The sequence below is a fragment of the Cetorhinus maximus genome, chromosome 12, assembly GCF_964194155.1.
Source record: "Cetorhinus maximus chromosome 12, sCetMax3.hap1.1, whole genome shotgun sequence".
Taxonomy (NCBI): domain Eukaryota; kingdom Metazoa; phylum Chordata; class Chondrichthyes; order Lamniformes; family Cetorhinidae; genus Cetorhinus; species Cetorhinus maximus.
In genome coordinates this window covers 82226823-82243387 of record NC_135890.1, presented here as the reverse complement: position 1 = coordinate 82243387, position 16565 = coordinate 82226823, and the positions used below count along the sequence as shown (strand labels likewise).

Below are 16565 nucleotides of genomic sequence, written 5' to 3'. Positions count from 1 at the left end.
TCTGCATTATCATTCCAGTAGAATAATCACTATGCTACGGTATCCCCTAATCGGTGGTGCATGTCCAAGATGTTGGGAAGTTGTCTGGGCTTCATGCTGCTTTAGATGGTCATTATATGACACTTACATGGTGCAAACGTTACCTGCCTTTACTTGGCCAACTTGGTCAATGATCGCACCACCAAGACACACTCTGATAGAGGTCACACTCTGAGGTCTTCCATCCTGAGTACATTTTTCCCCAAGTGCTTCCTCCAAGAGATGTTCGACGTGAAGGAACATTGATTTGTCACGTGAGGTGGTGTAAGAATATGGGCTTTTGAGGGATGGGGCATTGCAAGATTTAAATGGCACTAAGGGCTTCTCTGTTTTGCAAAAGAAACACATATCGCCTCAGGTTTCCAGCTGACTCAATGTTCTGGATGCATCAGTGGCCTCATGGTTTTGGAAAAGCACACTTTATCACTGGGAAAAAAACAAGAGCTGTCTCTTGAGTTGTCTTAGTTTCATCTTTTATCTCTCTTCCCTGAATGTAGGAATACACAGCTTTTGTAAACTGTTGAAATATAATGAATAACAAATCCTTTTTGCTAACTTTCATGCACTAAAGCTTTGGGACAGTTAGATCATTCATTATTATCAAGGGATCTATTGTGTCACCGCCATGGAAACAGAAACAAAGGACATAAAAAGTTTTTGCTAAAGCAGGTAAAGGAGGTCCAAGGCCAAAACTTATAGGCTCATGATTGGGTAGAATGGTGGATATGGAAAAAATATGATTGGATAGATATTTCTGTGGCTCTGATTTATGAGATATATCCTAGTAGGTTTGGGTCATTCTCATTGTAGAAGATAGAGGAAGAACTTGAGGCATCCAGGAGATGAATCAGAAGCAAGAGATGAGGAGCGAATGAAAACCTTTAGGAAGAATGCAGGAGTCACCCTGGAGATGGACCAGGAGCAAAGGGCAAGGGGTGCAAACCATGCAGTCGCCACCTCTACCCAGTATATTACAGGGTACTATAAATCTCATTTGTACTCAGTTGTAAATTACTGCTCTGTTACTATAATGAATTAAGTGTTGTTTGTACTCAAGAAAGTTAAATCACTGTCACCAATACGGGCCAACCTTAAACCATTGGAAATTAGGGTCGAAAGCGGACTACAGGGGAAATGTAGGGTGCTGATCAGCAGAGATGACCTTGTTTGGCCTAAAGCACGAGACTTCATAGAGTCTGGGGTCAATATTGAGGATTAAATATGCCCAGTTGCAACATCAGACATTTCCAGGCCAGCAATAACACAGTTAGATGAAGAATAAGATTCTATCTAATCAGCCAAAATAATAAACCTTTGTCCAATCTCAAAAGTGTGCCCCTTACCACACATGACATTTTTCCATTTTCCTTCAAGTCTTTCCATGACCTCTCTAAAGGAGATTGTCATTTGTTATCAACTTGTGTCAAATTAGCAGTGTTTTTCCACTGTGCTCCATATCCACTGTGAACTAGATTGAGACCAATATATTAAGTGTTTATTAATCCAGTTTTATCACACTTTTTCCTTGAGTAATACCTGTGTTTAGGCTGGGAGGATAAGAAGGTGACCTTAACCGATCTTCATTACTGACTCTGTAAAGATCTGATTGAAGTTCAGTCGAAACTGTCTTATCCTTGCCTGGCTATTGTATGGCACTTATATATGGCATAATAGCTGGAGCACACACTGTGGGCAATTAAGATGCCCACATTACTATATATCGCTTTCATGATCTACTGTGCTAGGCCACCATCTTGCCCGTCACAACTGATTTTATAGGTCCTTGTGCCATGCGCTTTTGCAAATTCAAAACAATGTGCAATGACATGCACCACACGCCGTTGCTAAAGGGAAGAAAATGAAATTGTGTGCAAGAAAGGTGGCTGCTGTACTTATCAGATTGTAGCCTGTCCAAGCAGATCATGGCAGTGAGGCACTGAGTTCCTCATACATTTACAGAGTATAATATCATACTGTGGTATTTATGGTGATGCAAAGAGGAGACTGTTCATAGCCTTAAACTATAGGCATGGATGAGATTTTCCCCTCAACTAATATGGAGGCTAGAAAACCACCTTGTGTTTCTTTCCATTTTGATAAATGATTATACTATGATCTGGTCACAGAATGTGATGGCGCTTATGTGTAAATGATTTATCACAAAACCTAAGTAGATCCTTAGCACAAAGGTCAATTGTGCGTCATGACACAGCACACATGGGCAATCAATGCCCACGCAATACGTCTGTAATCAACAAAAAGGACCAACAAAATGGAATCCAGTCATCCATAAAATGAACAGCATATAATTATAAAACTAAATTACAGGCAATCTAACCTTGGGCTTTAAATTACAATTATAAATCATAAAAGCTTTGCACTTTCAGCTTCTCTGAATTTCATGATTACATTATTGCCTTGCAACCACACTCAGATATCTGTTATTTTCTACAGCATAGTGAAGGCAGAGATACTCATTATGGTTTCAGTACAAAACATAATGTTCCAAAACCTGGCTGTTATTTCATTAAGTCAAATGTTTAAAACACACTTCTAAATAACATGTTCTGTTAGTGCAAATATCTCACCTGATTTCTCAAATATACTCATTGTTTTACTTGTCTTTTTGTTTAATTCTCTACATTAATGTAGAAAATGTTTTCACTAACTTTACTGAAATCATCTCTCACTTTAAATTAATTGGCATTTCATTTGAAAAATTCCTTAATGTACATGTCTGTTGTCTTCTCTTGCACCAATTCTTGTTTCATTGGGTCACTTCCTTCTCTTGCTCTTGCAGTACCTCTTTCTCTTGCTCTGCCTCCTCTTTTCCTTGCTCCATCTCTTGCTGTGTTTCCTTCTCTTTGCCTTGTTCCTTTGGGACCTCCTTGTCTTTCTCTGGCTGCTTCTCTTGCTCTACATCCTTCTCTATCTCTGCGTCCTTCTCCGTGTCCACTTCCTTCTCAGCTTCAGGCTTCGTCTCTGTCTGAACAGGAGCCATTATTTCTACAGGAACCGGGACAGCAGGATTGGGGAGTGGGGCTTCCACAATTAGAATCCCATCAGAGGTCAAGGATGAGGTCACAGACAGGTTGTCCACATCTGAAGGAAGCCTAGGATCACATTTTTAAAAAGGAAGAAAAATCAGAAAGGAATCAGTTCATGGAATACCCAACAAATGTGCTGTGTAAGCAGAAAATATGGTATAAATTCTGTGACATGGCGCTTGCTTAAGTTTGGTATCTACTCCATTAGTGCTTTACATGTATATCACGTGATTCTGCTTCTTTCTAATATTTATAATATAATGAAATTTGGGGGTGCTCATTTCATTGGGAATTTATTGTAAGGGCCTGCAGTAGCTGTTACTTCTATAAATGTTTCTGGGATATATATTTTCAATGTTGAGAGTGTCACACTGACCTGTCACCATCAGTGTTGCACAGATTATTGTGAGAGTGCATTAACCTGCAATTGTGCAACTTGGGCAATGGGTTTGTGCAGTTTGCTCAGAATGTTTCCTAATGTTAGTTTTTTAATCTTCCTTTTTCTTCTCATTGATGGTAATTTCTATTGTCTAAATTAAGAGGTGAAACACAATTTCAAAAATCAAAAAATTGCTTATTTCAAAATGAGATTATTACATTTATCTAATGAATTATTCTTTTAGTTTTTTAATGCCCCAGTCTCTCCCAAAGTTTGCACTTGGATTAATTTTATCTGAATTTACAGTGTACATGCTCAAATGGCGCAATGTAAATCATTTTGTACCTCCCCCTCACTCTGAGCCTTGTTTCTCTGCTCTTCCCCTCTAATCTTTCCACCTTCCCCTCCCTTTCCTTCTCCCATACCTTCCTCCTCCTCCTTCACCCTCTCTGCACTCGATCTCTTCCTTTGTGCTCTTCTCTTCCAATTCACACCTTCCCTGCCTTTGTTTTTATTTTATTTATTCTTTCATGGGGTGTGGACATTGGCGGCAAGGCCAGGATTTGTTTCCAATCCCTAACTGCCCTTGAGCTGAGTGGCTTGTTAGGACATTTCAGAGGAAAGTTAAGAGATAACCACATTGCTGTGGGTCTGGAGTCGTATGTAGGCGTCAGCAGAGGCTGAATAATACGGTGGTAGGGGGGGTGGGGTGGGGTGGAGGATGGACAGCATGCGTCATAGCTATAAAGCACTGCGGGGCAGACTAATGAGGGCCGTGTAGGACTTCTGCCCCTCATTGGAGAGGAAGTTCCATCCTCTGGAGCTGCCGACCAATTCAATTGGCCAGCAGCTCCATCAGTCCCGGTTACGCCAGGAAGGCATCAGTGAGCACTGCTGGGACTGCAAAAGAAGAAGAAAACCAAGGCTCATGGGTTCCCAGAAAAGGGGTCTTGGGCCAGGAGTGTTTGGGTAGCTGGGGAGAGAGGGGGGCTGGGGGAGGGCGTGGGATTAAGAGGAGTGGGTAGGAAGGAAAGGGGGCTTCAACACAAGGTGGGGCTGCCCTGCAATCAGCAAAGGATAGCCCTCAACGAGTGACCCCGCCCCCCTCCCTTTCATTCTTGCCCTTTAAGTGCTTCAGTGAAAAAATTGGGCTTCCTGCTCCCGTCCAGCTGTCCATGCCAAATGTTTGATGGTGTGGGCAGTGTATTATCAAGCTCAATTGGCTTGATAACAACCCTAACTGACCCTTGATTATTCATTTAAATATGGCAGATGGACCGCCGATTTCGACGCCTGCCTGCTCCCCTTCACGTTATGGGGTTGAGCTCAGTGTTGGGCGCCTGCCCTATTTTATGTGCCCCCACCCTTGCACGAAACATGCCCACTGGGGGCATGTAAAATTCAGTCCCAAGTAAGTACAGCAGATTTCCTTCCCTAAACGACATTAGTGAATGAGATGGATTTTACAACAATCAACAATGGTTTCATGGTCACTATTACTGAGACTAGCTTTTAATTCCAGGCTTTATTAATTGAATTTAAGTTTCACCAATTGCTGTTATGTCCCCAGAGTATTAGGCTGGGCCTTTTAGATTACTACTCTAGTGACATTAACACTATGGCACTGTCTCTCTCAACCAGTCTCACCTTTCTCTAAAGCAGCTTGAACTGAAAAGTGCCCTTGGTCTCCCTGTGTGCAACACCATCAAAGATGAACCAATTATTTTTGTTAATTATTCAAAGAATCTTGAAATAATTACACACATGCATGTACACACACACTGCTCTCTCGCATCTCCTTTCTGTTTCTACCTTGTATATATCTACACTGATTTCAGTTTGCATGAGATGTAAATTGCTGCTTTACCAAGGATTGGCTGAATTCTGTTTTGGCTATCATGGTCATTTCCATCTCTTTCTCTATCTGTTTCTATTATATTTGCAAATATTAATCATCTTATTACACATTACATTCAAGTTAACTGTGAAGGCAATGGTTTGATTAAAGAAGACAATGCACTCACTTGTATTTTCTGGTAAAATTTCTAGAAATAAACCCATGTTGATCTTGTCTTTCTTTATGGTTTCCTGGAAACAAGAACATTTCCATCTATTAATGTGTCATCATTCGCAGCTATATTATGAAGGCAAAATGCCCCAAATAAATATGCCACCCTGATCAGTCGTGCGTATCATTACAATGGTCCTTTTTACTTTTGTACATTATCTTCCTGTAATTTCAGTCGAATAATGTTTAATAATTTGCAAAAAAGCTAAACCAGCTTAGCAATTGAAATGGCTATATCATGCTTGAATTTGATGTGATTTGCTACTTTTCAACAAGCATCTATATACAGGGAGAATACAAAACTGAGACTCCTACTGGAAAGTGCCCATTGGGTGAGGACAGGAACGAACTCAGCTGTCGTGCCATCCAGTGTAAAATAGTCTGCCTGCATTCAATGTCCAGGCCGTCACTGACAGTATAGCTATTTGGGTGAGGTGAGGTATGAGAAGGCAGCCAGTGGCCTGGAAACATAGTTCAACAGTCAGCTCCTTCAAACAATCAGGGAAGAAAATTGAAAATAAAAACAAAATTGAGAATCATTAACTTTATAACATTGTAAGGTGCACCTACATGGCCATGTTTGGTTTTAAGAGGCAGCATTTTCTTGAACTTTTTGGCAACTGATTTCTACATCCTTGTCACTTTCTTTCCCATCTCCAATTGGATGTTAATGAAAGCTTGAATTCTATCTGAACCTTCAGGGCTGATATCAGAATTGTGCAATGCTTTCACAAAAAAAATCAAAACACCACAGCTTCAGGTCAACCTTCCCTCATTCCAAATCTACCATCACCGGGGAAACATAAAGTTACATCGTTTTCAACTGAATGGAAGTAAAATTCATGGACGTGTGCCTTTGCTGCCATTATGGTCTTTTGTTTTAGACACTCTACAAAATGGCACTGATCAAACCGCTTGATTTTTCTAATTGAAGTTCTTAGATGAAGGGCCAACCCTCTGGTCCAAGGCTGGAAAGAGTGAGAGCAATCAAACAGTAGCTAGATGGCATCTAGCCTGAATTTAAAAACCTGACGGTTGTATGAAGAAGGGAAGGCCAAGAAGTTAAGAACGCCTATATGATATCCAGGGAAAGAAACAGTTAAAGTAGGAGAGAGTGTAGTGGGTCTTTAACAAAATTTGAATTGCACAAAATGTTTTCCCTCTTTTTCCAGACACTTATATTTTCTCTCTCCTTCCACCTCCCTGTACCAAGGCAGCACACAACACTCGCAAAAGGGGAAGGGGGTGCAGGAGACCTTATCTCTGGCTGCCAGCAGCACAGGTTTGTAACCTTTGCTAGGAGGTATCAAAATTTGACTCAGTGATTCTCTTGAAAAAATTGCCTCCCATTGTGCAGAGAGAATCCTTAATTTCAACACCTATCATGAAGCACGCTCCCCCACTCCTATAACAAGGCTGAGATCAGGACATAGCTATGTGGAACTTACGCACACCAATTCTACTTGCTAACCCTCACTGGCACATTGAATCCCTCCACAAGCCTGTAGGAATTTTGTTTTTAAATCACTATTGCATTACATCACTACATGATCAAATTTCATGAGATAACTTATTCATAGTGAAAGTCATCTTAAGCGAGTCAATTTATTGGGATATTTGTTTTGCAGCTTATTTTCTGGTTTTGGGTACATTTGGTACAGACATACATTTTAAAATTTGCAGTGCATATTACTAGTTAGGTTAAATATTTCTAAATTTTAAAGATAACAATTGACAGCAAATGTCTTCAAATATTTCTGGTTAAAAATGAGTGATCTCTAGTTATGTGGTGAAGTTCCACTTTTTAGGTGTTTCATTATTTCAAACTCTGATTTCGCCCAACATCATAAAAAAAAAGGAATTGATCAAACGTTGGATTTACAATCTCAACACATAGGGACAGTGACTGCACTTCAGAAATAATCTATTTGCTGGACAGTTTATTGGGACACCCTGGTGGTATAAGATACTATATGAATGCAGTTCTTAGTACGTACTGACGCCGCAATACCACTACATAGAGCTACTGTAATGCATTTCCTTAGTGACATCGCGATATGCTAGACTTTATATTCCACACATTTTGTTGCGTCACTGGCATCGTGATGTTATTATACACAGACATCATTTGGTACAACCTACAGCCGCACAAGTAAATAAATGGGGATTTTTATGGAGTTGACTGCTCTTGATTCTGATGAAAATGACCATATTGGCATTCAGGCTCAAGATGCTGCGACTGTGATCTGATAAAGGGAACGCACAATTGCAAAACCGCACTGGTTCTAGAAGTCTAGAGTTCTGTCCTTAGGTGCAAACATAGATGTTGGTCCCAAAAATGCACCCAATGCCATACCTATTTTGCCGTTATCAAGTTACCATCACCCCACCCCCAACCCCAACCATTCTCCCAATCTCAGTAGAATACTCCCAAACTTTGGCTTGGCACAAATTAGTGTAAACGATTCGGACCCAAGAAAACGTCAAACCCACAACAGTATGAGAATTTAAGTTTTAATTCATTTCAACATCAGGTATAACACATTTTAAGAACCTCGGAAGCTTTTCAGTCTGATTATGACTCGCTTCATAAAATGAATTTAAGAAACGGGTAATACAGAGCAAGTCTCAGTGAGGATACATTTTTAAAACGTTCAGAAAGTTGCAAGTGGAAGGCCAGTGAACAGAACTTGGTTACTGCTCCATCAGAAAATCTGGTCGCAATGTTGACAATTCCCCACCCACCAATCCGCACCCCCCAGAACAAACGCAATTAGAGGGACTCACGTTGAGAGTCAGGAATGCGGCCAGTACCATAGGTGGAGATTCATTCAAACTGAGGGATTGATGGATAGGCATGAAGAAATCGAGGAGACTTAGGTCTTGTAGTTATGCAAGTAACATGCAGAGGCCATAAATTCTGTGGTCTTTTAAGCCACATAATTGTGTTTACGTGTGTATCTGGACACAGGGGTTATTCCAGTGCAGTATCATCAGCAAAACAGAATCACTGATATTATTATTCGTATGATCTTCCTCTGTCCATTAATGTAAGTACAAATACTTGCACTTATGCTCTGCCTCTAGTAAACCATCCCAAGGCACTTCACAAGGGTGATTAGCAAACAAACTTTGATGCTAAGTCACATAAAGAAATATTGAAGTATTGACGGCTCCTTCAAACTGGCAGATGGAGGAATGTCATACGGACATTGATGTTCGTGCACTAATATCAGCAACAACCTTTTAATTGTTAAACTAATATATACAAAATGCTCAGTTAGCCTGGTAATAGCACCATCTAGTGGTTTAGAAATGCAAGACATCATCAGGCAAGACAACTCAAGTCAGAATTTTTCTTTTTTTTTCACAATCCTGCCACATACTCCGTCAGTTCTTTCTGCCAGATAGATGTGCACTTGACCCTGACCAAGCAGTCTGCGTGGAGGGGAGAGCAGAGATTGAATGTATCAGACTAAGGAAGCCTGTTATAGTAGAATGGTCAGCACCTCTACACTGATTCAAGAACATCACATGTTTAAAGTATTCTTTTAAATCTCATTATCTTTGTACTTTATCACCCTGCCGTTGTAGCCTTTTAATTTTTAATGTGCCACCCACAGCTATGTTAGATGCCAGGAACACACAGATTTGCTGAAATGCAAATAGCACAAAATACATGGTAATCATTGGCATCCTTCCATCTATGCAAGATGATAGGCATGCAGTAAATCTGCTGGTGATGGGATAGTTTCATATGGTGCACGTTTTCTGATGACTGAAGAGGCCAATCCATGAGACACAGGTTCTGTTACAAGTGCCGCATACGAGTAAGCTATCAGGTGCTGTGGGTTGTTGTTTTCGGTATTGCCACCTGTTGTCAAGATCCTGTAGCCACTGGTTGTCATGGTGGCACACGCTGGCCCACAGGTAACGTTGTTGTTTCCCTCTGTTGATTGCTGGTGTCTCCCATGTGTGAAAATCAATGTTTAGTTACTTCATGTCATGCTTGCTAGCACCCTTGAAGAGGGGCTTTGGGCATCTCATTGGTCTTCTGGCTCCGGCTACCTCATCACACCGAATATCTTTGGGAATGTATCCAACTTCCATCCTGTGTCCCCAGCCAGTGAAGTCCCCTCTGGTTGATGAGTGCCAACATACATGGGAGATTTTCCCTTGAGAGAGCTATCACATTCATGATTTTTGACCTTCCATGAGATATTGAGAATGTGTCACAGATATGGAAACAAACTACATAATTATAATTTATGCAGCCATACTTTGGGTTCATATCTGCACAATATTACTTGCAGCTGAAAATGTCAGAAATAGGTGGAAGGAGTGACTTCCAGCAGAGAATCTGGGGTCTTGTTTTCCATGAAGACCATGAACTATGAACGTGCCAATTTTTGTAATTTAAATATCTACTGATTTAACTCCGTTGTGCTTTAGAGATTCAGTGCAACCAATCACTCTTGTAAATAGTCTGGAGATGTATCTATGTTTTGAGTTCTGCCACTCAGCAGATCTTACATCATATTTTAAAAATCGAATGTAAAATACTTCTACTGTTGATACATTGAGTGTTCTTTCCGGCAATCTTTGTTTGAACTTAGGGGTAATATTCTATAGCTCATGGTAACATCATGTGAAACTTTGCTAAAGAATTTAGCCATATAGCTTTTATACAGCTTTGATACAGTTTTAGGATATTTACAGTGAAGTCTTTGCTGTTCTATGTTAACCATGTGGATATTCCACAGATCAAAGTAATTGTACTGTAATTATTAAATAGTGAGGAGGAAAGGTTTACAATGCAGCAACTTGTTGTTGACTAGTAATTAGGGAAAGTGTGTGTCAACTATCATGGCTTGTAAATACAATCAACACTATCCCAGTGCCATAAGCTAATGTACTGATCTCTTGGAATAGATGAACAAAAAAATATTTTGAAGGAATACTTCTTTTCTAACATTTTATTTTCTCCTCTCCGTATGGAATTGACCCATGCTGCAGTACGGTTCCCAAGGCAACAACAGTAGCACCTTCACCCAAGTGGTCACTTTAGGAATCCAGACAGTGAGAGGGAGGGGTGACTTTTAACCACTGGGTACTTGTTTCCAAGTCAAAAAACAGATGGTCAGCAATTGAAATCAGGTTCGGGGCCACCGCAGTGCCCTCTTTGATGAATAAGGCAGATGGGTTATAAATGGGTCCACTTATAGGCCCACCTAAAACAGATGGAGGCCACTTAAATATGCAAATTTGGGTTCTACTCCAGTTGTAGGACCCTGACCGAAAATTGCAAGGACAAATGAGCAGATCAGAACCCAGGCCCAGGAATATTGCAGCTAATTATTGTATCCCTATTACAACCCTTGCTGTGATCAGGTAAATAGAACAGGGTGCGGAATGAATGTGGGATCATTCAGGTCTACCTGGCTCCCTTCCACCTTAGGTGGTGCATTTCCTCACTGAGCCATCTTATTGAACTTGTGAAAAGTTCTCCAATTGCAGAGTGCAATTATTATGAATATCATGCTAGTAAATCTTAGTCTAGACAAAACCCTGGTGCCACTTAAATGTTCTTGTCCTTTTATTTAATCCTTTGTTGTATGTGTCAATTCCCATTGGTAACTGAAGCATTTCAATGCAAACAATCTGTGTTCTGATCAGAAGGTTTCATAAGATTACAAGATACACACTGATGAGGAAAGCCATCTTGGATCATCTGCCTAGAAAAACTTATAATCTGTCCATCACCATCCAATTAATTCTTGTCAACGTTCTTGGGGTTACCATTGACCAGAAACTGAACTGGACTAGCCATATAAATGCTGTGGCTACAAGAGCAGGTCAGAGGCTAGGAATCCTACAGCGAGTAACTCACTGCCTGCCTCCCCAAAGCCTGTCCACCATATACAAGGCACAAGTCAGGAGTGTGATGGAATACTCCCCATTTTCCTGGATGAGTGCAGCTCCAACAACACTCGAGAAGCTGGACACTGTCCAGGACAAAGCAGCTCGCTTGACTGGCACCCCATCCACAAACGTTCACTCCCTCCACCAATGATGCACAGTAGCAGCAGTGTGCACCATCTACAAGATGCACTGCAGGAACTCACCAAGCCTCATTAGACAGGACCTTCTAAACCCATGACCACTACCATCTAGAAGGACAAGGGCAGCAGAGACATGGGAACACCACCGCCTGGAAGTTGCCCTCCAAGCCACTCACCATCCTGACTTGGAAGTATATTGCTGTTCCTTCACTGTCGCTGGGTCAAAATCCTGGAACTCCCTTCCTAACAGCACTGTGGGTGTACCTACACCACATGGACTGTGGCAGTTCAAGAAGGCAGCTCACCACCACCTTCTCAAGGGCAAATAGGGATGGGCAATAAATGCTCGCCTAGCCAGCGACACCCACATCCCATGAAAGAATTTTTTTTAAGTTATTATCTTCAGAAGTACTTACTTGGCTCTAACGCACTTTGGAAAGTGCTATGGTCCTAAAGGATACAATATAACTATAAGTTCTTTCTTTTTGCCTATTTGAACGTAGTTCCCCAGGTCCTTCTGTCACAGTTTAACTTTCAGCTATGTTCTAGATTTGCCTTTTCAATAATGTTTCATATCTTATAAAAGAAAAAAGAAAGACTTGTATTTATCTAGCATTTTTCCCCAAACACCGTACGTCTCAAAATGCTTTACAGCCAATGAAATCCTATTGAAATGTAGTCACTGTTGTACAAATCTCTATGACTTATCCTGTTCCCTTCAGTTACTGCCGTTCCAGGTTGAACAGCCTAGAGTGTCTCCAGCTTTCCCTCAGAAGCTAGCCCTCATACACCAGAGAGTAGAAATCCCAAGCAGTGAAGTTCATGGTCAAACACTTCTGCCATCTCCCACACATCAAGGTGCTTTGTTTTTACACTGGTGTAAGCAAGGCTAACATTTGTGTAAAAATAATGCATAAGGAAAGTAGCGAGAAGGGAACTTCACTGATTATAATTCTTCCCCTGGGAACAGCTATGTGACTCCATCCTGCACTGTTTCCAGATTCAAATATCTGCCTGGGTTCTCAGTAAAGAGATCTGGGCACAATACCCAGGGTGCGGTCTGACCATTTATTTAAGTATTCAAAGAAAGGAAAAGAGCAGAAATATAAATCTCCATCTGTAAATTAATGCCTGGCTAGAGATGCACCTGAGGCAGGCACACTGACAGAAATGCAATTAATGAGGATTTTTTGGTTGAAAAAAATTAAGGACTGGAAACTTCAGCATTTCTATATTTTTATAACTTGAAGCAATTTGCTCCTTTGTCAACTTTTTTAAACTTAAAACTCAATGTTACTGTTTTGATAACATTATCAAAAGAATGCAGCAATGATATTCTTCAAAATTGGATCGGACATATTTAAATGGTCTACTCTCTGAAGTTTGTTGACATAACGATATGTCAGGGTGTGCTGATATACAAATGGACTAATACAGAAGAAGCATGGAGTAATTTGGTTCTGCAGTGAGTTCCGATGTGCCATGCTATTAGCTGGTATGATGTGAGTTTGGGATTGCCCTGCCTGCGCAAGCTGGCACATGTAAAGTGGTCAATTGGATCATGAAGCGGGCACCTATAGCATCAACACAGGCCAATGTTTTCAAGAAGCAAAGATAGAAGATCGGAGGAAGGAGGGAGGTGGAGAATATATGTATAACCTTTCCAAAGTTCTATCGCATAATTGCTAATACAACAACAACTTGTGTTTATATAGTGCCATTACATAGCAAACATGTCTCAACAAGGGCGATATCAAACAAAATTTTCGGCCGTGTTGCACACGGAGATATTAGGACAGGTGACCAAATGCTTGTCGAAGAGGTAGCTACTAAAGTGTTTGAAAGGCAAGAGAGGCAGGGAGGTGGAGACAATTAGCGGGGGAATTCCAATGCTTAAAGCCTAGGCTTTTACACCGGTAGGATTTTACGGTCCCGCCGAAGTCAATTGGGTTTTGAACAGCTCGCTGCATTTTACGCCCTGTCCCCGCCACAACGGGGCTGTAAAACTCCGCCCCAGGTGATTGAAAGCATGGCCATCAATCGTGGAGTGATTAAGATGGGGGATGCGCAAGAGGACAGAATTTGTGCATTGTTGTCTGAGTGATGTCACCAGTCATTAACGTACCTGAAATCTCCAAATAACCCTCTTGGATCTTCACCTGGAGCTCTTCAGGGGTGAAATGCTTCACATCAAGGCTGATTTTCCAATTGCCCAAGGTCTGCTGGATCAGGGACATTCCCCCACTGAGCTGCAGCTGCAGGGTTGGCAGGCAGCGACTGGGCGTTGCACTATCAGCCGGGCTCGAACGTGACTGCCCGGGCCAGCTCGAGCTGAGCCGATTCTCCACCCACTCCATCCAGTCCCTCAGTGGCTCTTCAGAGGGAGGGGGGAGCCCAAAATCCTGATCAGACAGGCGGCTTGGGAAGTAACAGCTCCTGAAGGGATCCCAGCGACTTCGAAGAAGGGAGTGCGAGGACAACATTTTCCAAGGGAGGGAAGAGGAAATACCTCAAACTGAAAAAGTGTACTTCAAAAAAAAAGCAAGTTCACTGAAGGTAAAGCAAGCTACTTGTACTGGGATGTTACTGTGTCTGACAGTATTTATACACCAGCCCTGCACCCCATACATAACTTCATCACAAATAAATTTGACACAGGGCGCGAGGTTGGAACTTTCTGGTAATCAGCCCAATGCAACCACATTGCATCACATCAGGAGTTATATATAGAGACTTGACAAATAGAAACTAATGATTTTATTTATAGCATGCATTCCACAGCAAGGATTGCAAAGATCTGTCATGCTGATGTTGCCCTTTTACTGTGAATATTTTCTTTTTGAACTTCTACTGCCAACCCAGGCTATTGCAGGCTCCACATTTGCTGCAGTTTACTATTTTCTCATGATTGTCATTGACGCTGTGGAGTTTATTTTCTTTGCATTTTATTTGTTGAGGTGTTTCTGAACAGTCTCCCCAATTTCCAAACCCAATGAAGTCGCTGGTGACATTTGTTTGTGGGGAATAATGGGGTGGAGCACCTCAAAATTTATTTTCTGATGTATCTTCCATGCAGAACTACAAGGTATTTACAACATAGGCCAAACTGGTCTATGTTGGTGATTATGCTCCACATGAGCCCCCTCCCACCTTACTTCATCAATCACTGTCTTCATCTTCTTTTAATCCTTTCTCTCTCATGTACTTATCTAGCATCCCCTTAAAGTATTCACCTCCGCTACTCCACTCTCTAGGTAAATGAAGCTTCTCCCAAAATCCTTCTTGGATTTATTAGTGATTGTCTTGTACTTATGGCCCCTAGTTTCAGACTTTTCCACAAGTGGAAAAATGTTCTCTGCCGCTACCCAAACAAATCCCTTCATAACTTTGAAGAGCTCTGTTAAGTCACCCCTTACACCTTTCTTGAGAAAAAGACCTCCTCTTGTTCAGCCTTTCCTGACAGTTATACTGTAGCTGCAAAAGTAGGTTAGAGGCTGGGGATTCTGCAATGAGTGACTCACCTCCTGACTCCCCACAGCCTATCCATCATCTACAAGGCACAAGTCAGGAATGTGATGGAATACTCTCCATTTGCCTGGATGAGTGCAGTGTCATCAACAAGCAAAACGTTCAGCACCATCCAGAACAAAGCAGCTTGATTGGCACCCCATCCACCACCTTAAACATTCACTCCCTTCACCACTAGCACACAATAGCTGGAATGTGTACCATCTACAAGATGCACCCCTACTGCCTAGAAGGGAAAGGACAGTAGGCACATGAGAACCCCACCATCTCCAAGTTCCCCTCTAAGGCACACACCATCCAGAGGTGGAAATATATCGCCATTCCTTCATCATTGCTGCGTTAAAACTTTGGAACTCCCTAACATTACTGTGCGAGTACCTTCAGTACACGCACTGCAGTAGTCCAAAGACTCCCCATGACTTTCTCATGGGCAATTAGTGATGGGTCATAAATGCTGGCCCTTATCCTGTGAATGAATAAAAAAATTCTCTTAGTGGCACCAGCTAGATGCCCGAAAAATTTTTACTGTTAGGCCTCGTTTCTATAATATCAGAGAGTTCAATGAGCGCTGACAGTCACCTCCCCAACCAGGAAGGTGAGGAATCCAGTGGCTGCTCCCCAGTGCTAAGCTGGAAATGCATGCTTAATGGGGGAGGGGAGACAATCCTGAGTGAGAGGGCAACTGAGGAAGCAGCATTGGGATGGAAGAGTTTCATGGCGCCAAGAGAAACATTCATGTTTCTCCTGATGCCTCAAAGTTGGAAAACTTATTGCTGCTGTTTCTGGAACAGCCTCCAGCAGTCTGCATATGGACTGCTGGGTTATGCTGTTCAACATCCATACCAGTGGGTGGGATCTGTGCAGCACACACACTGCCTGTTGGTACCTAAAAACTGCATCAACATCTTACAACTGGCATTGGACCCGATTTCAGATGTTGTATTAAGACCCCTCTCTCTTTAAAGTAGGGGTGTTGACTTTCCATTCTGAGGCCTGCTTGAAAAGTTGGAGATGTCTTTTGCAGCCAATAAGGGAAGATTTCCTTAAAACAATTTTTTTTGCACGCTGCCCCAATATATAGCCTGCAGAGGGCAGTAGGGAGATAAATTACCCTCATTATGTCTTACCTGATTCTCTACTCACCTGGCATCCACACATACGGACAGTTTTTTGAAAATATAGTTGTTCTTTGGATGTAGGTAACATGGGTAAAATAATATTTATCGCTCATCCCTAGTTGCTCAATGAGCATTAAGAATCAATCACTTATTGTGGCACTGGAATCACTTGTAGGCCAGATCAGACAGAGGTTACAGTCTCTCCCTGCAGGACATTTATGAACTAATTTGGGTTTTCACAACAATGCGGCAGGTTTTATGGCCAACCTTTCCTGGTACCATAAATTACTAAAAGAAAGTCTTGCACTTATATAGTGCCTTTCA

The 16565-nt window shown here is 41.6% G+C and overlaps 1 protein-coding gene across 1 annotated transcript; it reads right to left on the bottom strand.

Annotated features, from left to right (window-relative positions):
• Positions 1-2329: 2329 nt before the first annotated feature.
• Positions 2330-14210, bottom strand: LOC144687642 (heat shock protein beta-1). Its single transcript, XM_078554014.1, has 3 exons — positions 13721-14210; positions 5490-5553; positions 2330-3152 (listed from the first exon to the last, which is right to left on the bottom strand). Exons 1-3 carry the CDS (start codon positions 14076-14078, stop codon positions 2807-2809), a joined length of 768 nt encoding a protein of 255 aa, XP_078410140.1. The 5' UTR covers positions 14079-14210; the 3' UTR covers positions 2330-2806.
• Between the last annotated feature and the right edge of the window lie 2355 nt (positions 14211-16565).

Coding starts and splice junctions, on each gene's coding strand:
- LOC144687642 (XM_078554014.1), bottom strand. CDS start 14,078: ATGTTGTCCTCGCACTCCCTTCTTCGAAGTCGCTGGGATCCCTTCAGG. Junction 5,554..13,720: donor GGGTTATTTGGAGATTTCAG/GTACGTTAATGA, acceptor TCTTGTTTCCAG/GAAACCATAAAGAAAGACAA. Junction 3,153..5,489: donor AATTTTACCAGAAAATACAA/GTGAGTGCATTG, acceptor ATGTGATCCTAG/GCTTCCTTCAGATGTGGACA.